The following is a 21,564-nucleotide window of genomic DNA, read 5'->3' on the forward strand; positions in this document are numbered from 1 at the left end:
AGGGTGCTGGGCTGGATATTTCATGAGCACGTGAGCTCCTTTTCTTCCTCAACCAACAACGCCGTGAAGCAAAGACACAGAAAAAGGAAGTGAAATAAAAGACAAAGACTGAGAGATGACAAGGCTTGCGGTCGTACTGAGAGTGTAGTGGTTAAGCAAAGGGACGCATCAGCCCATGAAAATTGACATTTCATGGCCTTGTCAAGAATGAAATGGATATTGCAAGTGTACTGTGATGATGACCAAACCACGCTGCAACTCTTGACCAAAGAGCTGCTGATCTGTTAGATTGCCTGCAATCCATTCCTCGAGTTCTGGGCAAGGGACAAAGTTAAATCGGGATGGGCTGTAGATAGAATCGCTCTCGACACAACAGGTTTCCTCTCACAGCGATCTCCGCATTCTCGACCGCTCCAGGGCAGTCTGAAGCTCAGGACGGTCCTTGAGCAGTTCGTGAGCCTCGACGAAAGTAAACCACTTACGCTCACGCTTTTCACGCTCAGGCCAATCGGCTTCCTCGCTGGTAACGGTAACCTCGTAGAAGTGATAGAGCGAGCGCTCCTTTTCCTTCTTGCCATCCTTAGTGGGGGAGCCCGAAGAGTTCGTCTGTGACGACTTCTTGCGCGGGCTGGTCTCGCGGATCTCACCCAAGTCGTAAACAATTTCGACTAAGATGCCGGCTTCCTCCCAGGCCTCGCGAGCGGCAGCCTCATGGCACTCTTCGTCGGTCTCCCAGCCGCCCTTGGGCAGTACCCAGCCCTTCCGGCGCGTGGACTGGATCAACATCACGTACGACTTGTCCTCAGTAAGAGGCACGACTCCAGCGACCAAGCGTTCGCCTTTGGTGTTGTATCCTATAGGGCGGAGAAAGAGGAGCAACAGTCAGTTTTTGACCTGCGGTGGTCTCACAAGCGGCATCTCGGAGGAACTAGAATTGCTGGTACGTAGCCAGCGAATTCCCTTCTCCTAAACCCGCCATGAGCTCATCGCCTGTCGGGATGTTTTGTTACCCTAAAGGCGAGAGGGGGAAAGACTCACTTTGATTGCTCCTCCCAGTTCGCGACTCCATGGAGCGGGTAACCCCGCTGCTCGTTGTCACTGTGCCGGCAGGACTCATTGTGTACCAACTGATGCAGAAAATTGGCGAAAGGAGTTGGAAGGTGTTGCGAGACCGGGGCTTCCGACAAGTCGAAGCGTAATTGTCGTGAGGGCCGGAAGAACCGTGTGAATTTTGCAGCCGCAAGAGTTGACTCGGGAAAAAAAAAGGGAAAAGACGACCGTCTTTAAAGGCTGTTATACAGCATGGTCGACACGTGCAAACCGAGCAATAGAAAGTTGGCAGGTGGCGGCGGTGAGAATGAAGACAAGGGTTGATCGTGGGCCCCTTTAACGGCTTCAGTTGATGAGAGTGCAGTGTGACGATTTTTTTTGGAATCAGGCAGATGTCAGGGCGCGAGAATCGAAGGCAGGTACAATGGAACGACTTGAATCAGTAACCCGAGGCTGTCAGATGTCAGACGAGGACAGGTCCTGGCGCAGCAGATGGGTTGGGATGAAAGTCGTGTGTGCCAGGCGCAAAGAATAAGTGAGTTCGCGGAGAAGATAGCTTGAGCTGCGCAACGTCTCGTGAAACTCGAAAGTCGCTTGACGTTAAAGAGACTGACGACTCTCGAGGCCACACAAAGCGAGTGGAAGTGTTCCAAGAATTATTTAAATTGGATCACGAAAAAGACTTCGGAGGACGGAACGATGACGGTTGGGGGTTGCTGATTTGCGCCTGGAGGGAAATGTCAGGCTTGCGCGACGATGGCGTCGGATAGAAACTTTTTCTGGGGTTCGCACGTCTAGGCGACGCTCGGCAGCAACCGAAAGCCCTATGCAGATGGACAGGCAGGCTGAAGCTGGGATGAAGCGCCCCGGAAACGTAGACGTTCAACGAGAATGGCCGGACCTGGGTAAGGGCGGCAGGGCGGCGAATCGGCAGGTCTGCAGTACTGTAAGAGGGGCAAAAAACGGGCCAAGGTGCACCCGGACAACGCGGGCTGCAGAGATCAGAAGCTGTGCAGCAGGCCGTAGCCGCAAGGTTGGAGGGTGAGGTAGTGTGGTAGTGGTTGGTGGGATTGGATCTTTTTTTTTCTCCTGAGGGTGTGGATGAAATTGGCACGGATATGAATTGGAGGTTGAGATGACGGACGGCACGGACAGAGGTCTGGACCGAGACCACGGTACGGGGTACAGACGGGAGGTCAGAGACCTGAGCACCGGTCGCTGCTGGCGGGCAAGGCTGGCTGCTGGAGGTGTCCCCCCAGCTGAAAGGTTGGAAGAGGGGCAGATGCCAGGAAATCGAGGTTGGTCTTTATACCCTAATACAAATGGGACCTTACAAGGCAAGGCGAGGTACATGGACGAAAAAAAGAGGCCTGGAAGACTCTGCGCGGGCCGGAGCCATAGAGGCAAAAGAACCTGCCTGAAGGCCGTGGCCTGGAGCAAGCAGCACCCTGCAGCACATCAGTCGCGGCGGCAGGGGGGAGCTGCGGTGGCCGGTGGCCGGCTCAGGCTGCTCGTCCCAAGTGGTTCCCCACATGGCGGCGAGGGCAACTGTCATGACGATGACAGCGTGGACAGAGAAAAGGAGGATGGAAAGGGGACACGGAAAGGGAAAGGCACTGAGCGAAAAAGAGAGCGCCTCCAACAGTTGAGCTAAAATTTTTATTCCGTTTGGTCTGCAGCGCCCGCAAAGAATGCTGCCCTGGAAGCCTTGAACCAGTGGCATGAGTGGGGCTCTTGCCATGTGGGGTAGGTACTTGGGTACACAGTGTGGAAAAAACAGTGCAATTCTCGGCATGCTGGAGATACCGATGGATGGACGCTTAGACCCTATGTCTCGCCTATGCTTTAGGTACTGGCACTAATATTCACATCAGGAAAGTGACAGAAGATTGCATCTTTGTGTGCAAGCCAGTGAGTTAGAATGGGGAAATGTGATACCTATTCCATCCGATAATATTGGGCATAGGAACTGTGGTGTCTTTGTTATGTTGGACAAGTCTGCTGCCACATTGCAGGGTACACAGCATCAACTGACAAGTTGACCCGGCCAGGAGTCACGGGCTTGGCTTGTGCTGGCAACAGGGCAGTTGGCACGATCATCAGTCCCGTTATCCTCCGGGCTTCCATTGTCTATGGCGTAATGATCCCCTCGCGTTCATAAGAAAGCAGATATTGACTGCTCTGATGGATCAAAAACAGGAGAGATAAGTTGTTGGAGATTTGTCTGATGATGCTGAACCGGGTTACCAGGATAAAGGTTGATAGCAACGTCGGCAGCTCTCAAAGTTCGGAGTTCCCAAACGTACTTCAAGAAGCACAGTTAATTGAGATCTCATACTGTTGTAAGCCACCGTTCAAATGCACTGGCCATTCGATTGGACAAAAGCCTCTTGTGCCCGACAATGGCTTGGCCAACCCCTTCCCGATCCCAGATCCAAGGCTGCGCATCTTAATCACCGCTGCAGGGTCTTTCAACCTCTCTGCCCTAAACAAATCAGACCAAGACCAAACACAATAGCGTGCTTCTCTCTTTTCCAAAAACAAAATAAACTGCAATTTTCCGATTTCCTTCTCACATGCCCTCATGCCCTTGTAGAGTGTTTTAAGTTACACCATAGGAACGCTGTGGCGCTGCGGGGCAGCAGCAACCGGTAAGGCAGAGGGTGAACCGAAAATGGCGGCAAATTGAAGTGGGGGTTCTCGAACGAGCTCCGGCGCATGCTCGTCCAAGGCCATTCACACAAGTCTCAATCACTTGCTTTATCTTCAACCATAGGAAGACAACGATGCGCCGACTCAACACAAAGCTCATGTCATCCAAACAGTCCTACCAATAGCCTCTCTGGCAGTCATATCTAGTTACCTATCTACTCTTTTTGTTAGCTTGTCCAGCGTGACAACCAGCAGCTCCCTTGTTGGCTGTTGTATCCAAGCACCATTTCATCCCACCTCTTCCACAGCGCGTTGCGACAAATAGCCAGCTCGTGTGCTTCGTTCCTCAGCCAGCCGACCAATCTGGCCACGGCCAATTGGGGCACTGAGCCGCTGCGGCTTGGAAAGGAAAATCCCGGATCCGCTCCGGCCATTTGGATCCAGGACGGCTCTCGGCCATCGTGCGCACCATCAGTTCACGTCACCGTTGCCCGCCACCCCCATCCCCGTGACCCAACCGGCGGCTGTCTACTCGCGGGTCTATCCGAACCGGAAATATTCTTGCCCGGCCCGGGACATTGGCTCCGGCAACCGGCCGTGTAAACGCGGGGTTTAATTGCAACCTAACGGCTTGCTTGATCTTTTCTTCCAGCCAGGACCTGCTCACCAGAATTTGGGTTCAATTCCTCATACCTCCAACAGCATAGTCGGCCGACTAGCAAACCTGCCTGTCGACCCCCACGAATCTCCCGACAAACTTGAGCAGCCATCTCCAAGGGTTTCCTTTCCCAGCATCATGGACCCTCCGGTCAGACCCACCCCCGACGATGAGGCTGCAGACCCCTACTCCTACCTCTTCCCTATCGGTGAGTCTAGGTTGTCTTTGGTTCATCAATCCAACGTGCTAGTTCCATCCAACCATTCGGGAGATTCTGCCCATGTGCTCGGATCCTTGCATGTCGTTGGCTGGCATCCCAGAAGTACAGCCGGACATCACACGCGATCTCTTTCCCTAGACCACTTCATATGACTTGTAATACAATTGCATATCTGTCGTGTTCGGAATCAAGTTCTTATTCTAGGACTCATGGCTGTGCGCTTGGGTTGTGAGACCACTGAGATGCCCACGGCATGGCCGGAGCTCTCCAGCCAACAAGTCCATCTCGTCTGGTCCTCGTGTTGCATGCACCCTCAAGAATGTGGGGTTTCCGCTGGATGTGTGACAAACTAATGAAGCTCGATTGCTGTTTGCTTTTGGATATTTGGCGATCTCCCGTCGCTACATTCAAGCGAAGTCCCCAGGAACCCATGGCTAACGTGAAGATTGATATCTAGGATACAGCAACTCATCTGAATGCGGTTATTGTCATGGATCTGGCAAAGGTCGGTGGAAAAAAAGTGGGTGATCTTCCCCTCTCTAATAAAAGTTATTAAAGCTGCTAGCTGGCCTATGATAACCATGTCCTAGCACATACAGCTGAACTCGCTATCCCTGAACTTCCCTCAAACTTGCCCTTCCCTGATTGACCTTAGTCACACTTGCTTATTCCTGGGTATTGTGGTCTGCAATCTAACACGAGTCACCGTGTAGGGTTCTCTTACTATGCCATAGCAACTCATCTGAAGCCCGAGTTCTATCAAAAGCTGGTAGACCGTTGTTGGAGACGATCCGGAACCCTTCTGTACCGGCCGAATCCAAGGCACTCGTGTTGCCCACATTACACGCTGCGCTTGGATTCAACCAAAATCAAGCTCACAAAGGATCAGAGGCAAGCCATCAACCGCTTCAATCGGCACATCCTTGGGTGTGATTATGTGGCCAATGTGAATCGCCTTTATCCCCGGACTCGGGCAGAGAAGCGAAGACGTCACAATGTCTTTGACCTTGTCGAGAGAATACACGAGTCTGAAGCTCAATACGTCAAACCATCTCCAATCCCAGACCATGAGTTTACAGTGACTCTAGAACCAGACACGTTTACCGAAGAGAAGTACGAAGTTTTCGAAAACTACCAGCGTGTTGTACACCGCGAGCCTCCGGACAAGATCTCGCGCCGTGGCTTCCGCCGTTTTTTGTGCAACTCTCCGATCGTTCGGGGGACGTACCGGGACTATGACGGCTCGCAACGACCTCTGGGGTCGTACCACATGTGCTACCGCATCGATGGCAAACTTGTTGCTGTGGGCGTGCTTGACCTGTTGCCGGAATGTGTTAGCGCAGTCTACTTCCTATACCACGAGTCCATTCACTGGCTCAATCCGGGAAAGCTGGGCGCGCTGCGCGAAATAGCTTTCGCTCGCGAATATGGCTATCGCTGGTGGTATCCCGGCTACTACATCCACAGCTGTCCGAAGATGAAGTATAAGATAGACTATCGCCCTCAAAACGTTCTGGACCCGGAGACGCTGCAGTGGTATCCGCTCACCAAGGAGACCCTCGAGCTGTTTGACAAGGGCCCCTATGTTTCCTTCTCTAGATGGACTGCAGAGCCAGGTGATGACACCCCTCCAAAGCCCAAGAAGCCCAAGCAGCCCGAGTTCGACTCGGACGTTTCGACTAACTCGAACGAGAGCCAAGCCGAAGAGGAGAAAGAGGAAGCGTTCCTTCTGACCTCCTCCATGCCCGGCATCCCGACCCTCGAGGAAATGCGCCGCATCAATATGGACCATATTGTCCTGCGGTCGGATTACTCGGACCGCTTCATAGTCGCGTCGAACCTGGTGGTGTGGTCACGCGAAGACATTGGGCAGCATCACTCGCTCAAGGCCAGTATCGCTGAGCTGGTGGCTGCCATAGGCCCGGATTTGATCCCAGAGTTGTGTGTCGACTTCAGGAAGAGGGAGCGGAGCTCGGGATCGGATTGATGGAGGATCTTTGGGGGATGTAACATGACATGAAAATGGAATGGGGATCTTGCGTCCCGCAATGCAACATGGAAGGTCTCAGCTGAACTGGCATGTCTGTGACTGAATCAGGAACTGGTGAGTAGCCTGTGTCGGTCAGATATCTCTGGGCCAGGCTATTGCTCTATGTGGCGCCGGATCGAGCTCGGGAATATGTAGAGGCATGTGGGAGTACAGTGGGTTGGCGAGTCATGTGGGCAGGAGAAGCGATTGGCTTTCCCATCAGCGGCCAAATGTTCTTTGTCTTACATTGTTATAACTCATTAGAGTAACGGCTAGATAGGTATAATTCAGATCGCAAGGTCATTGTGAGGCACAAACTGTCTCAATATCTCAGTAAAGTGATTGAACCAGTGCATGTCTGCGCGCCTTCAAAGTAAAAACCAAGAGAAATGGGTGATAGCTGTCTTAAGTTGAGCACTCCATGCATTCGCGTAACGCCTTTTACAAGTAGGTAGGGATCGAATAGTATCCGCAGCCAAACAATAGTTAGTATTTACTTGCGGTTTGCTGACTAGGGAGATAACTGAGGGGTTGTGCCTGATAAATGCATGGAAACTGTTGCACCACAATGCATGGTAGAGCGAGTCTTCAACCACGTAAACATGTAAGTTAGTGAAAATGGCAGTGCATAAATCTATCACAATCCTGTTCTCAGCCTCTGCAGCTGGCTGATTAACCCCCCATATGCACCAAAACCCTTATTCTCGGTTTGTGATTGACTCTCACCCTCAGCATTCTTCTTTGCAGCAGCATCGGCCGCCTCAGCGGCGGCCTTGTTCTTATTAGCCTGCTCCATCTCCTTCAACAGCTCCTTATGCCGATCTTCGACCATCTTGGCCAGGCTATCCACAAACTTTGTCCTCCCTTTCTCTTCTGCTGTCCCCTTCCACACCGTAACCAACTTCTTGAGCTCCTCAACCCGGTGTGCGGCGTCCTCAATCCCTTTGATGACCTCTTCTGGAGATTTGCCGTCGCCACTGCTACCGAGTAGCCTAGAGATCTCGTCACGCAGTGATCGCAGGACTTGCTGGCCTTTCTCCTCTGTACTGTTGCCCTCGCCGCCTGCGTCAGGCGCCGAGACGGACAGGAAGCCCGAGCTTACAGAGACCTCGGAAGGCGGGAAGACGAATTCCATGGCTTCTCCAAAAGTCTTGATGACAGACTCCAGGCGTGAGCGCACCAGAGTGAGCGTCCGTAGCTGAGTGATACATTCCGGCTCAGGGGGTGCCGGAGGTTCAGCCGGGGCTGTCGTCGCCGCGGCTGTAGACTCCTCAGCAGCAGGAGGAACCGTCCCATGTACAGCGATCGAGAGCCGCCGTTGGTGCGCACTCAGACCATGGTTGGCACCATCAGAGGATGTGAAGGTCTTGGACTCGATGGTCTCGCGCACGCCGCCCGGCACGAACTTTCCGATGTCATCGTCCAAACGCTCTGTCAACGCCTCCGCTAGGCCGATGGTCTCGCCGCGGAGAAGCTCAACCTCGTAGGCCAGGCGGGCACCGCTGCGGAGGATGTCATTGGTGAGCTCGGTCAGGGTGTTGGTTAGGCGCGTAGTGTGGGCGTTGAGCTGGGTTAAAACAGACTGAGCCTGTACTGAAAGCTCGGCGAGGGGTACGGCGGCTTGTGAGCCTGATAAGGTGGTTGTGGTTGCAGTAGATGTTCGGGTGGAGGTGGAGGCAGAGGATGTGCTGATAGGTGTTGTAATTTGTAAGGAGGGCAGCGTGGCATTGAGGTATGCCACGGGGTCGAAAACTGGGCTGAGGAAGTCCCGCAGAAAGGGGTCCGCCACGTGCTGAGATTTGGGTTCAATTGGTTGTTTGGGCAGCTGTTGTCTTGCGTGAAGAGCTAAACTATGAGTCCGAGAGGCCGCGCTGCTTTGCCGTCTGCGGGACTGTCTTGCATCCCAGGCCATGGTGTGGTTTATGCTTTACAGGAGAAAGGAGCGACCTTCGAGGAGTGGACTTGAATGAGCCAGCTGCAATACTTGCCTGAGAGTTGTCCCTTCGTTGTTCACTGACTCTGTCCAGATGAGGCTAGAACAGACAAATCCTTCCAGATGCCAATAATTGGATTAAAGGGGCCTAAATAAGGGGGACTCTGGGCACAAAGTATATGGCAAGTCGCTGTTAAGCGGATCAACTCCATAGTGGGAGCCGTTGAGGTCCTCATTGTTCACGCCAAGCCCAGAGGACAGTTTGGCAGCCAAGTCTGACCTCGATCCAGCCGGCAGCCAGCTGCTGACAGCTGGGGAACCTTGAATCGCCTAGTCCTGGAAGATAGCGCTTAGGACATCAGATCACGGACCGCTCACCTTGCTCATTTGACTTCACCTTGACCTCTGATAAGTTGAAATGAAGCTCTCTGTGAGTACCTAGACATATGCTGCATGCAGGGTTGTCAACCTCACCCACGCGGGTTAGCTTTGGCACTGGTAGTGACTATGACCATGCTTGTTGTGGATAGAGCAACGCAGGTAAATCAAGGCTTTGTCCACATGACGTTCACCATTCCAGACCTTGCTCTGCATGGTCAGGTGTGGCAGTGCTGACCGACATCATCAGCCCCAATGGCAAGTCATATAGAGCATATTGGGGCGCTTTTCTTCTCAACAATGAGCATGTCTTCACCTTGTCCTGGTCTTTGTTTCTAAAACCTAAACCTGAAGGGCTGCTGCAAAGAAGCAAGCACTAGTTCATATGCTTGCGTGGCCCTGCTGATGTATGCCCCTGCAGTATCGAGGGGCTCTATTGTCCCAGCCGAGGGGAGACCTCGCGGGTTGACCGAGTGTTCTGCTGCAATGAATATCTGCAGCTACAATTGCTAAGCCATCCATATCTCTTGCAATTCCAGCTGTCGTGAGTGTGGGCGGCTTGGTTAAGTGGGTGAACATCACTGGAACACCGGAACTGACAAGCGCGCAATCCGTCGAAGTTCATGATTTCGACACGCGTTCCTTCTGTCAGTACCTGCGGTCTATGGCCACATTGATGTCCCTCTCAATCAAGCAACAATACAATTTATATACTCCGCTGGCTGCCTTTTTCTTTTTGATATTCTTTAACAGATCCTTGAGCAAATTATATCGCAGCAGATATTTCACCTTCCAACCTGGCTGGAGAGGATACAACATCGACTTAGTGCTACTTTTGAGCTGGAGCCTTCAGCGAAACACATGTTTACGCTATTCCCTCGTGATTCTAGCCAAATTTAGCATAAAAAGTCGACTTCTGCGATTTAAATTCAGCCTCGAGCAGCAGTTGAGGACGATGGGAGGCTCATCTAGCAGGCGTCTATCCCTAGGTTGACCAGTTGTCTCGCTCACCCGTGCCGCAGCTGGCTCAGTCAGCCTTGCCTGCCCACCCCCCGGACTCAGCCGGGCATTCTGATGTTGTTGAAACATCCCATGTAAGTGTTCGGTTAGTTATCCTCTTCCATCCCAAGCATCATATCCTAGCTGCCGACAACGCAGCATGGACTCCTGTGTGACATTTTTCAATATAAAGAGGCCCGCTAACTTTATGAATCCCTTCCTCCCTCCCAAGTACATATTTGAGTCGTTTGCCTATGAGCTGTCTGCCCGTAACTCTGGATTTCTCAACAACTTGATGAGTTTGCCAGCATTGTCAGGTATCCATGAGCAAAAAATTCAGTTCTGACATCAGAGCCGCAAACGCAAAGGCGGCCACTGGTGTTATCCCGGGCGTTGTTTCAGTCGTCTCTGGGGACAAGGACGGTGAGATCTTGTCACATTCAACCATAAAGTCCTGCATGACAAGATCCGCATTCATATTCTTGCTGCGGACTCGAGAGAGTACCCCGATGGCAATGTGTTTCAGCCCAGCAGCAAAAATCTGTGTCCGGGGAAATGGGTAGCAATTAAGTGTGAGAAGGACCCTTATTATTACCATGCTAAAATCACCGATTTTAGTCGAGCAGAAGGGTACGTCAACGTTGAGGTGATAACCATTTCAGGCACTCCACCGTCTGGTTCATCCGAAGAAGCGACCAACGACTCGAACGAGGTGATGGCTGCAGTGTTTCCCTACGCAGTGGAATTCGATTCGTTGAGCGACGGTGGCAAAGCTATTGTCATGTAACACATTCTCGACACTCTACCCTCCATTTTGTGGATCGAGGACTGGCTCCTGAACCATCCACAGCAGACCATCCGAGATATCGACCGGATCTCTCAAGCTGCTTCATCGTTGCTGCAGCGGATTGTGTCTTCCAATCGCTCGTGCATTTACCAGGTAGACAGGACGCGTGCAGTGGTGAAAAGGCCATTGCCGCCACACCAAGCATCCGGAAGTGCAATACAAGACGTCTCGAGGCCCGCGGGGCGAGGGAGAAATAGAGAACATGAGCGCATTCCTGGAATGGAAGGCTGGGTGCAGTTCTGCTTTGCTCAGGGCACGCCGGATAAGGAACTGCGCTTCAACCGCGCTCTCCGGGAAGTGGCTGCCCGGAAGGATATCAAGAAGCATCCCACTATCTTTGCCTGGCATGGTAGTAGCCTGGCCAACTGGCATAGCATCATTCGAACGGGTTTAGGCTATAACGAAACCAGAAACGGTCGCAGTCATGGCAATGGCGTGTACATGAGTCGTCATTTTAAGACCAGCAGAGGGTACTCGGTGACTGGTTTGACATGGCCTAATTCGGACCTCAAATTCAACCTCTGTATCGGCCTTTGTGAGATCATCAATGCCCCGGACGAGTTCCTTTCGACAAGCCCGCACTATGTGGTCCAACAGCTTGACTGGATCCAATGTCGTTATCTGTTCGTGCAACCTCTGACTGTAAATACCAAGATTGACTCCACGGGGGAAAGGGGCAAAGACAAGCAGTTCGATCAAGAAATTCACCCTCAACCTTTCGGGTGTGAGATCTTGGGATCAGATGACAAACCGTTGAAGATTCCTGTGACGGCTATTCCCATCCGAACCGTTGACACTTCAACTTCAGGTCGCTCATCGAGGGCTTCCCTCAAGAGAGAGACTCGGGAATTTGAGCAGCTTGGTGACGACAGCGATGCTGAAGATGTGCGTTTGCTCTTTACAAATGACGAATTTAAGGGTTTCTTTCCTCCGGCTGCCAAGCGTTCATCATCCCGTTCCTCTGGTGTAAAATTGGGAGACAGCTCAGATTTGTAGGCGTTCTCACACTCAGTTCCAAATATCCGGATGCATTACTAAACCCACGTGTCCGCAACCAGTCCGTCTTCTCCGACAGGCGGCATCATTCTCGATCCCACAAAGACTGATTTTGAGCCTGGAGCTTTCGATTCTTCATCTCTCCCACGTCTTGACCCTCCATCTTTCGCCAATCCCTCTTCCACACGCGCTCTTTCTCTCGAACTGGCTAAGCTTCAAGCTTTGCAGTACCGCATGCCACTCCATGAGCTCGGGTGGTACATAGACTTCAACTCTGTCACAAACCTCTTCCAGTGGATTGTTGAACTGCATAGTTTTGATTCCTCGCTCCCACTTGCGCAAGATATGAAAGCTGCTGGCATCCGATCCATCGTCATGGAGATGCGCTTTGGAGCTGATTTCCCATTTTCACCGCCGTTCGTGCGGGTCATCAGACCCCGATTCATGCCTTTCTTGCAAGGAGGGGGTGGGCATGTTACCGCTGGCGGCGCCATGTGCATGGAGCTGTTAACAGCCAGCGGCTGGAGTCCTGCGAACAGTATGGAAAGCGTGCTGTTACAAGTTAGGATGGCGCTGTGCAACCTCGAACCCCAGCCGGCAAAGGTTAGACAAGAATGTTGTTGAGAAAGGAAAGGCAGCCTTGGCAGCTGCAGCTGCAGCCGCCACGTCTGGGAAATCAAAGAGTGGGAAGAGCGGTTGGAAATCGTTGTTTTCACGCACTAAGGGCCAAGTCAGCAGCACTCCCACCACTCTGACTCCTGAACCTGTGAAGATTGGTACCGCTGCCCCTGCAAAGGTCACTTGGATGGACTATGGCATCTGGGAGGCGATTGATGCATACGAGCGCTCTGCCAGAGCACATGGCTGGAAGATCGCGGAGAACTGGAGGCAGACGGCAAATGGAGTATGAGTATAATGCTTTTTTGGTTCCATTACTGGGTCCAGATGCTCTTTTCCAAGTGGATAGGAGGTGATTCATGTTGGGCTTACGGCCTCCGTTCTCATAAGATAGTACACGGCACGACAGGGAGCATTGAGGGTCATCGTGGCATTTTGGATGATATACCAAGCAGTGAATGACTCATTGTGAGTATGCCAGTGGTTTGGTGCCTGCAGTTCGGAACATGAAGAGAAAGCATGTATTTTGATATCTGTCTGAAGACACATTGTTTGGATTGTCATGTCTTCTGATGTACTGATATCTAACTGATTTCTATTGAGTCCTGAACGTGCGGGTTTCTTTCGCTGCTTTCTGCGTAGCATTTGCTCCCAACCTCTTAAACAGGAGGGGTTGTGCTCCTAGGCCACTGGGGATCTAAGAGTCTACTATCAGCCAGAGCCTAGGCTGTTTGGTAGTTCTCTAATTAGCTATATACACTCAACGAACATTGCCATCAAAAGCGCGTGTGTTTGGAAGTTTATGGCAACACGGTCTTGGGTTGAGAATGTGGTGTTAGTCGCATCGGCCAGCTGCTACCAATTGTCAATGTCTGCCAAGACTCTGACTTTTCAGCCTTGTCTGCTAAGCTAAAAATTGTCCAGCCTTCCAACCACGCGTCTGCGCGCCTGCTGAGGTCCACTGCTCCCAACATCGTGACCGACAGCCTCGATCCCATTCACCCAGCTTTTCAACTTCACTGACGCCGCCTCGGCTGACGACGTGATAGCCCCCGAGTCTATCCGGGTTTTTCTCCAATTCTGACACCTCATCCGACAGATTGACCTACAGTTTCCATCCGAGGTTTTCTTCCCAACTGTCAACAACAAATTCCACCCTTTGACCAAGTCAAGAGTTGTCACTTGCCAGAGCCTAGATCAAGTCGTCGCAATCCTAGACATTGGGCATCCTGATAAAACTCAGACATACTAGACCCTCATATTAAACTCAGAACGCTTGTACCGTCCGGCAAAATGAATACTGGCTTCGTCCCCGTCAACCCGCGGCCCTTCCTTCAGGACCTGGTCAATCAGGACGTGATTGTGCGGCTCAAGTGGGGTCAGACGGAGTATAAGGGCAGGCTGGTGGTGAGTTCTTCCTCTCTCTGTTGCTGAATGTTGCTGGCAGGCATGGATGGTGAGCTAACGAGCGAAACAGAGCATCGATAGCTACATGAACATCCAGCTCGCCAATACGGAAGAGTTCATCAACTACAAGTCTACGGGGCATCTGGGTCAGGTGTTGATCAGGTTTGTCTCTCCTTTCTATTTCGGGCATTCAATGGCGTATATCAGCATCAGAACGAGCTTGCTGACTGCCTGAACCAGGTGCAACAACGTCTTGTGGGTGACAGCCGCCGCGGGCAAGCAGATGACACCGACTGAGGACACAAAAATGGAGGAGTAACTGTGAAGAAGTTTGGTTATGGTTTGGGGGTCCACAATAACGGCATGTGAAACTAATAATCTGGAGGTCACCCATCATGTAACTGGGCATGACCAGCCAGCTCTTTGGTAGGTATTTGCGGCAACAAGGGATATCACGACAATGGTAAGACACGGCATGAGCGCAACCCAATTATACAGACCGAGACCGTACTGTGAGTGGATGGGACATCGATACAGAGGGGGGTGGTGGTCATAACATGTGAGGATTAAGGGCCAGAATTGGTCCATTTAAGGTCAAGTTGGAACGGTTCCGTCAAGAAACCAGTTGATACCCGGCACCTGATGGGCTGCAATCAGCCACGGACTTAATTGTTGGATAGCCGCTTGCGCAGGTCTAGAGGCAGAAGCCTCATACATAGAATCAAGGTTCTCTACATCAAGCAAGCCAACTTACGACTGCTATGCAGCTCCGACGAGCCGACCTTCATCCGCGTCTTGGGTCCAACCCAGGCATATACCTCCACCAGCCATTCGTACCAGACCTTAGAGTCATCCGTCTGCCGCCACATGCTGACCTCAAGCTCTGAGTCTTGCGGGAAGTAGAGGGGTGTCTGTCCAGCGTTAGCACCGAGCTCATCCTAGCACATATGACGATAAGCTCACCTTAAGTGGGAAGAAAATGGGGAACCACGAGATCATATCCTTGCTTTTCCGATCAATCTGATCAGGGAGGATACTTATCTCAACCGGCTCCTTGCCGGTGTCCGTTTGCGAAGCATATAGCACACTCTCAAAGAACCCAGCCAGGCCATGAATAACGCCGCGTGTGGGACACACAAACGTCAGATGGCAGTGCCTGGTATTATGATCATTCGACCCAGCCGAGCCGGCCATGGCGCCCACACCGCCTGTTGCATACCTCGCCGCCTTGCCATGCACGTCTGCAAAATCATCAATCCTTGATACTCCCACCGGATGGACAAACTCCCACGCCTGCTGGAACCGCGGATGGCCCGGCACGTGCTGCGCGACGTAGTCGATGGCAAAGAGTCGTACAACCCACGGAGTCATGAAAGCGTTTACATCACCCGTCGCAACACGCCCGCTGATATCGGCATACAGCTTGGGTGTGGAGATGGGGCTGAGGTGCGCTGTGTAAGAGTGCGGGATAGAGATGCCGTGCGGGCGGGCCAGATGATGCTGGATGCCGTCGAGGCACTCGGGCGAAAGCTCGTTGTCGCCGAAGGAGCCCAGCAGCTCGCTGACGAGAATATCAACTTTGGTAAGTGCGCTGGGGTCATCACGGAGCCGGGGGCCTTCCCAACCGCGCATGTCGGTCTTGACGACGGTAACTTGGTTGTTCCAGTCTTGCTTGTTCTTGCGCAGCAGGTAGACGTAGGCGTCTTGATTCTTTTCAAGGGCCCAGACCTGCACGCGGGTGTTGGTTTTTGCGGCTGCACGGAGGACGCGAGTGACAAGGGGACCGCGGCCGGCACCAGCAACAGTGACGATGAGCTCGTCGCTTTTGGGGTTGGAGGGGGTTGCTGAGGAGGTGGGCTTCTTCAGCTCCTTCCATTCAGCCATGGCCTCGGTAATGGCTTTCTCGTACTGGTCGTACTTGACCGGGTCGCCCTCGAACACCTCGTATGTTGCCGACTCGAGGTTGTCGGCTAGCGGCTGCAGAGGAGGCTGGAGCCAGTCCTGGAACTGGATCAAGGCCGGTGTCTCCATGTTGGAGTATGGAGGTTGCTGGCGCTCCAGATACCTCATGTAGGCGGCGTAGGCGTTGATGGATGGCTGATGCGGCTTGCGGTTCCCCTTGGTAGCCTTGGCCGCCTCAGCCAACGATGGGAATTCAGCATCCTTAGAGTCGGGAAGCGAGGCCAATTCCTCGGCACTGGGACCAACGTCGCAGAGGATAAGCCATGGTGTGACTTTAAGCCTCATGTAGCGGTTGATCATGTCTTGGTGGTGTCTGCTCAGGGCTGGATGCCCAGCACGGTTCTGTTGGAAGGTGTTCTTGCCAATGGTCAGGAAATGCAGAGGCTCTGAGAACCAGCGTTCTTGGAGCGTCTTCTCAGGCACCCGACGAGGAATACGAAGGGCTACCAGGGGTCAGCACTGTGATGTGTTTTGAGTCTGGACGATGATGTCACTCACCCACAAAGAGCCTAACGTTGTAATTGCAGACAGACCGGATAGTATTCCAGGAGTCCCAGACGGTGAAGATGTCAATTTCCTTGCTCTTCTTGGCGTCTTCCTTCTCCCCATTCTGAGGGTTGAAGATGTCGGAGAGCGTCTGCGCCTTCTCTTCCAGGCCAGGCTCCCGATACATGGGAAGATGGATAACAATGTTCACCCGAGGGGCCACCTGCAACGCCTCAAGAATGGCACGCGCATACTGAACGATGCCACAGCTGTCCCCATCCTGTCTTGGGCCTGGAACCATGATGGTGCGAGCACCGCAGAAGTTGGCATAAGCAACCTCAATGTTGAAGACCTGGCGAGAGATGCTTGCGATAGTGGGGTCCGGTGAACAAAGGTCAATCCATGGACTAGAGTATGCAATGAGTGAGCCAATATGGCTGCACGGGGACAAAGAAGTGTCCTCATCTGTGAGAGTCGGAATGATTGGCGGTGGAAGAGATGGGTTAGCCAGTTGTGTAGGGGTCAGACCGCGTTCACTGACCCATTGCTCCCTCTCCTTAAGGTAGTTCTTATACAGGCTCACGACCCTTTGGAAGAAGTGCCTGTTTGTGATGGGAGCAGTGACATATTGGAACTAGATTGTGTCAATATGGGGACTTCATGCCGATGGCCTCGATGTCTATGAACTGATTCGACTCACCCCGCTAGTCAGGACGTGGGTGTACTGGTCATCTGTGAGGACGTCATAACGGTGCGAATCATGCTGACCAATATAAAAGGATGGCCGATTCTCGAAAGAATCGGCGATGGGATTTAGGTTGCCCTGAGACATCGTGAGGGCTTTGATGACCGATGTTTATAAGTTGCCAGTCTTTTTTTTTATTCAGAACCCCACAATGACCAATGGGTGAGAAGGGGAGACTTGGGTCTGACTAGGAAGACGCAACCACACAGATGGAGCAAGAAAACTAGGAGAAAAACCAATGTTACTGGTAAAGTTTCTAGGCCGACTCTGTAAAACCATGACTATATAGAGGAGAACTGGGACGAAATGGAAAGGAAATAGGTCCCAAGGAACATGGCATAAGGCTGAGCTTGGTGCCGTTGATTCCTTGGAGACTGTGGGCCTACATACGCCCTGATGCTGAGAAGGGCACCCTATAAAGCCCATAATTGGACCAAGTTACACAGGATTTTCTGCTTGAACTGACCCAGCACGGGCCGTCCGTCGTCTCATAAAAATTCGGGTTGCGCTGTATGCTGGGTGGTGGGGTAGCGGGGCGGGTTGAGGAAGTGCCAAGACCTTAGATCTGAGATGGGACGCCAGATTTGACTCTGCATATGGAACCTATCAAGCGTATGGTATCCTTATCGATAGCGACCGCTCTCATAAACAGATGACTAAGCAAGACTACAGAGCAAACGGCTGATGAAGGCTTTCCCAAGAATTGCCTCATAACTTAGCCGCAGTTGACAGAGATTCTGTAAGTCTTAATTATTCTGCCGGTACCCCATGGTGTTTGCTGGCATATCTCGGCCAGCATCTCCACACCAGCAATTCACGACTCGCTAGATGCATTACGCCAAGCTCGACTTTCGCTAGCTAACTGCTTATCGCTGACAAGACCCCACCTGGCGTTCCAGCACTGAACCAATCCGCTCCGTCTTGCAATTCAAAAAAAGTTGGCAGCCTCGCGCATCGCAATTGCAGCCGTCATCTCAACAGCGAAAGGCAGCCGCACCCAGGAGTTTGTCACTTGTTGCCGCCAAGCGTCCAAACTGTGACCGCCATGGCAGATATCACGAAGGGCACGAAGCGATTGAGTGGTGAGGCCGAGGGGAGCCAGGATTCGAAGCGGGTGAAGACGAACGGCGACAAGATGGACGCGAAGAATCCGTACCTGGCTCATCTCGAGGAGAAACCCGAGGCCGACTTCGAGTCGCTCCTCGACAAGCTCGAGCGCCGCAACACCACCGCGAAGCAGGCCGAGGCCGTTGAGGACTCCGACATCAATCCTTGGACCGGTCAGCGGCACTCGGAGCGCTACTTCAAGATTCTGAAGGCTCGTCGCAAGCTACCCGTCAACAAGCAGCGCCAGGAGTTCCTCGACCTCTACCACAACAACCAGATCCTCGTCTTTGTCGGTGAGACCGGTTCCGGTAAAACGACCCAGATCCCTCAGTATGTGCTCTACGACGAGCTGCCGCACCAGACCGGCAAGCTCATTGCCTGCACACAGCCCAGGCGAGTGGCCGCTATGTCGGTCGCCCAGCGTGTCGCCGACGAGCTGGACGTGAAGCTGGGCGAGGAAGTCGGTTACAGCATCCGTTTCGAGAACAAGACGAGCTCCAAGACCCTACTCAAGTACATGACCGATGGTCAGCTGCTGCGAGAGGCGATGCACGACCGCGACATGTCGCGCTACAGCTGCATCATTCTTGACGAAGCCCACGAGCGCACTCTCGCCACCGATATTTTGATGGCTCTGCTCAAGCAACTGTCGGAGAGGAGGAAAGATCTTAAGATTATCGTCATGTCCGCTACCCTCGACGCTCAAAAGTTCCAGTCCTACTTCTTCAACGCTCCGCTCCTCGCTGTGCCGGGTCGTACACACCCCGTCGAGATCTTCTATACCCCTGAGGCTGAGAGGGACTACGTGGAGGCTGCCATCCGGACGGTGCTGCAGATCCATGCATGCGAGCCTGAGGGTGATATCCTGCTGTTTTTGACGGGTGAGGAGGAGATTGAGGATGCCTGCCGCCGGATTAGCTTGGAGGTGGACGAGATGATTCGGGAGTCTGACGCAGGGCCCATGTCAGTTTACCCTCTGTACGGCACACTACCACCCCATCAGCAACAACGCATCTTCGAGAAGGCTCCCCAGCCCTTCCGCCCTGGCGGCCGGCCGGGCAGGAAATGCATCGTCGCAACCAATATCGCCGAAACATCTCTCACCATTGACGGCATTGTCTACGTCGTGGACCCTGGTTTCAGCAAGCAAAAGATTTATAATCCCCGCACAAGGGTTGAGTCGCTGCTCGTGTCTCCCATCTCCAAGGCCTCAGCGCAGCAACGTGCTGGTCGTGCCGGTCGTACACGGCCAGGCAAGTGCTTCCGTCTGTACACGGAAGAGGCTTTCAAGAAGGAGCTCATCGAGCAGACATACCCCGAGATCCTGCGGTCCAATTTGTCCAACACCGTCCTCGAGCTGAAAAAGCTCGGCGTCGAGGACTTGGTACACTTCGACCTGATGGATCCGCCGGCTCCCGAGACCATGATGCGTGCACTCGAGGAACTCAACTATCTGGCCTGCTTGGACGACGACGGCGAGCTAACGCCGTTGGGCAACCTGGCGTCCGAGTTCCCCCTAGACCCGGCGCTGGCCGTGATGCTGATCTCGTCGCCCGAGTTCTACTGCTCGAACGAGATCCTGTCCATCACGTCCCTCCTCTCCGTCCCACAAATCTGGGTGCGCCCCGCGAACGCGCGCAAGCGCGCCGACGAGATGAAGGCGCAGTTTGCGCACCCCGATGGTGACCACCTGACGTTGCTGAACGCGTACCACGCGTATAAGGGTGCCGAGGCGCGGGGCGAGGACATGAAGAAGTGGTGCCACGAGCATTTCCTATCATACCGTCACCTTTCGAGCGCGGACAACGTGCGGGCGCAGCTGAAAAAGATCATGGAGACGCACGGCATCGAGCTGGTCAGCACGCCCTTCCACGACAAGAACTACTACACCAACATCCGGCGCGCCCTGCTCGCCGGCTTCTTCATGCAAGTCGCCATGCGCGAGTCGAGCAACAGCAAGGTCTACAAGACCGTCAAGGATGAGCAGCTCGTCTTGATCCACCCGAGTACCACCGTTACCACGCCGTACGAGTGGGTTGTCTATAATGAGTTTGTCTTGACGACTAAGCAGTACGTGCGCACGGTGACGAACATTCGGCCGGAGTGGCTTCTTGTGAGTTTTCACTATCTTTTGAGGATAGCCTATAGAGAATAGTTTGTTGACTTTGGTTACGTAGGAAATCGCCCCTGTCTACTACGACCTCAGCACGTTCCAGAAGGGCGAGATCAAGAATGCCCTGACGCGCGTGGCTGAGAAGATCCGCCGCCAGCAGGCCATGAAGGCCAGCAAGGCGTGAAAATGGGATTGTGGTTAGTTTTAGCGACAACATTTGCATTTATTCTTCCACGGGGAAGGGGGTTTCGCATCATATCATGACCCATATATCCAGCAGCAGTCCGGGTTGGGGGAGATGGCAAACGGAAATGGTTCCAGCGCTTATTTTGGGCGGACATGCTTTCATTAGAATATAATCTGATTTGCTAGATTGGGACTGGTGTTTTTATAGGGTAAATCCGGTGCCCAACGCGGTAGTGTACGGGATGTGAAAAGGACGGCACAACACTTGGTTGATTGTTGATTCACTGTCGTCCAATACAGCCATAGGGGAAAAGGGCTTGTGTTGACCAAGTGATGATTATGGGTTCTCCTATCAGCTGTCGATCGAGTTAGAAGGCTTTAATTCGATATCTTCCTCGCCTTATGCACGAATCGGATACTTTATCCAAGATTGGATGTTATCTCAGTGCAAGTTCCTTGTTGGTTTGGAATTGCTTTTGAGCCGCGCCAATAATGAAAGTTTGGTTTCGGCATGGCTAGTTTGGGCTTGCCGGAGGGTTGATCGTTCTCATCGCAATAGGATTGTTTCTGAGATGCCGTTTCCTTGACGCTGGGAAGCTGTTGTGTAACACCAACGGACATATGCCGGCACGTATCGCATGCTGTATCGTGGCATAGAGTATTTTAGTGCATATCGCGGCAACGTCACCACAGTCCTCGACTTGGAAAACACACTTTTGGGAACGGGAACAGACTGCGCAGGCTCATCGACGCAAGATGCTGCGTCAGTGGGGGCTATGTGGCTCACCTGCAGTTTTGGTTCCAAGGGCTTCGGCGTGATATCATTCCGGAATCTCTAGTAGCCGGTCACGTATGATCATAGTGAAAGGAGGCTGCCTGCTTTGTTGATAGACTGCGTTGAGTCTCCAAGGCTGAGGAAGAGGTTAGAGACCAGGGTTATGTGTGTGCGACAGTGATGGTGTTTGATATATTCCAACCTTGTTGTGGTGATAAAAACAGTATGAGAGTAGGATGAGAGTGGATTGGCTTATCAATATTAGGTTGTGAGTGCTATTTTAACGCCTCATTTAGTCATTTAGGCGCAGGACTGTTCTCCCACTCAAATGGGGGATACCCGCGCAGGAACTCCCTGGTCCCGATTCAGCGGTAGTCGATCCCGTAATCCTTCGAGGTTACAT

The 21,564-nt window shown here is 52.8% G+C and overlaps 7 protein-coding genes across 7 annotated transcripts; 4 read left to right on the forward strand and 3 right to left on the reverse strand.

Annotated features, from left to right (window-relative positions):
- Window positions 1–384: 384 nt before the first annotated feature.
- CTHT_0005720 (diadenosine and diphosphoinositol polyphosphate phosphohydrolase-like protein) lies at window positions 385–1,117 on the reverse strand (the record flags this gene model as incomplete). The annotated part of the gene is made up of 2 exons (XM_006691043.1): window positions 385–854; window positions 1,039–1,117. The coding sequence occupies 2 exons, from the start codon at window positions 1,115–1,117 to the stop codon at window positions 385–387; spliced, it is 549 nt and encodes a 182-aa protein (XP_006691106.1).
- Window positions 1,118–4,498: 3,381 nt separating this feature from the next.
- CTHT_0005730 (arginyl-tRNA-protein transferase-like protein) lies at window positions 4,499–6,567 on the forward strand (the record flags this gene model as incomplete). The annotated part of the gene is made up of 2 exons (XM_006691044.1): window positions 4,499–4,568; window positions 5,294–6,567. The coding sequence occupies 2 exons, from the start codon at window positions 4,499–4,501 to the stop codon at window positions 6,565–6,567; spliced, it is 1,344 nt and encodes a 447-aa protein (XP_006691107.1).
- Window positions 6,568–7,246: 679 nt separating this feature from the next.
- CTHT_0005740 (uncharacterized protein) lies at window positions 7,247–8,521 on the reverse strand (the record flags this gene model as incomplete). Its single annotated transcript, XM_006691045.1, has 1 exon — window positions 7,247–8,521. One exon carries the CDS (start codon window positions 8,519–8,521, stop codon window positions 7,247–7,249), a length of 1,275 nt encoding a protein of 424 aa, XP_006691108.1.
- Window positions 8,522–10,985: 2,464 nt separating this feature from the next.
- CTHT_0005750 (ubiquitin-conjugating enzyme E2-like protein) lies at window positions 10,986–13,403 on the forward strand (the record flags this gene model as incomplete). Its single annotated transcript, XM_006691046.1, has 4 exons — window positions 10,986–11,758; window positions 11,825–12,365; window positions 12,487–12,666; window positions 13,305–13,403. The coding sequence occupies 4 exons, from the start codon at window positions 10,986–10,988 to the stop codon at window positions 13,401–13,403; spliced, it is 1,593 nt and encodes a 530-aa protein (XP_006691109.1).
- A 270-nt stretch (window positions 13,404–13,673) lies between these two features.
- On the forward strand, window positions 13,674–14,106 carry CTHT_0005760 (small nuclear ribonucleoprotein F-like protein; the record flags this gene model as incomplete). The annotated part of the gene is made up of 3 exons (XM_006691047.1): window positions 13,674–13,787; window positions 13,858–13,949; window positions 14,028–14,106. The coding sequence occupies 3 exons, from the start codon at window positions 13,674–13,676 to the stop codon at window positions 14,104–14,106; spliced, it is 285 nt and encodes a 94-aa protein (XP_006691110.1).
- Window positions 14,107–14,452: 346 nt separating this feature from the next.
- Window positions 14,453–17,067, reverse strand: CTHT_0005770 (putative shk1 kinase-binding protein; the record flags this gene model as incomplete). Its single annotated transcript, XM_006691048.1, has 5 exons — window positions 14,453–14,481; window positions 14,542–14,698; window positions 14,751–16,192; window positions 16,248–16,869; window positions 16,936–17,067. The coding sequence occupies 5 exons, from the start codon at window positions 17,065–17,067 to the stop codon at window positions 14,453–14,455; spliced, it is 2,382 nt and encodes a 793-aa protein (XP_006691111.1).
- Window positions 17,068–18,025: 958 nt separating this feature from the next.
- On the forward strand, window positions 18,026–20,384 carry CTHT_0005780 (uncharacterized protein; the record flags this gene model as incomplete). Its single annotated transcript, XM_006691049.1, has 2 exons — window positions 18,026–20,200; window positions 20,265–20,384. The coding sequence occupies 2 exons, from the start codon at window positions 18,026–18,028 to the stop codon at window positions 20,382–20,384; spliced, it is 2,295 nt and encodes a 764-aa protein (XP_006691112.1).
- Between the last annotated feature and the right edge of the window lie 1,180 nt (window positions 20,385–21,564).

The sequence above is a fragment of the Thermochaetoides thermophila genome, assembly GCF_000221225.1.
Source record: "Thermochaetoides thermophila DSM 1495 unplaced genomic scaffold scf7180000011806, whole genome shotgun sequence".
Classification (NCBI taxonomy): domain Eukaryota; kingdom Fungi; phylum Ascomycota; class Sordariomycetes; order Sordariales; family Chaetomiaceae; genus Thermochaetoides; species Thermochaetoides thermophila.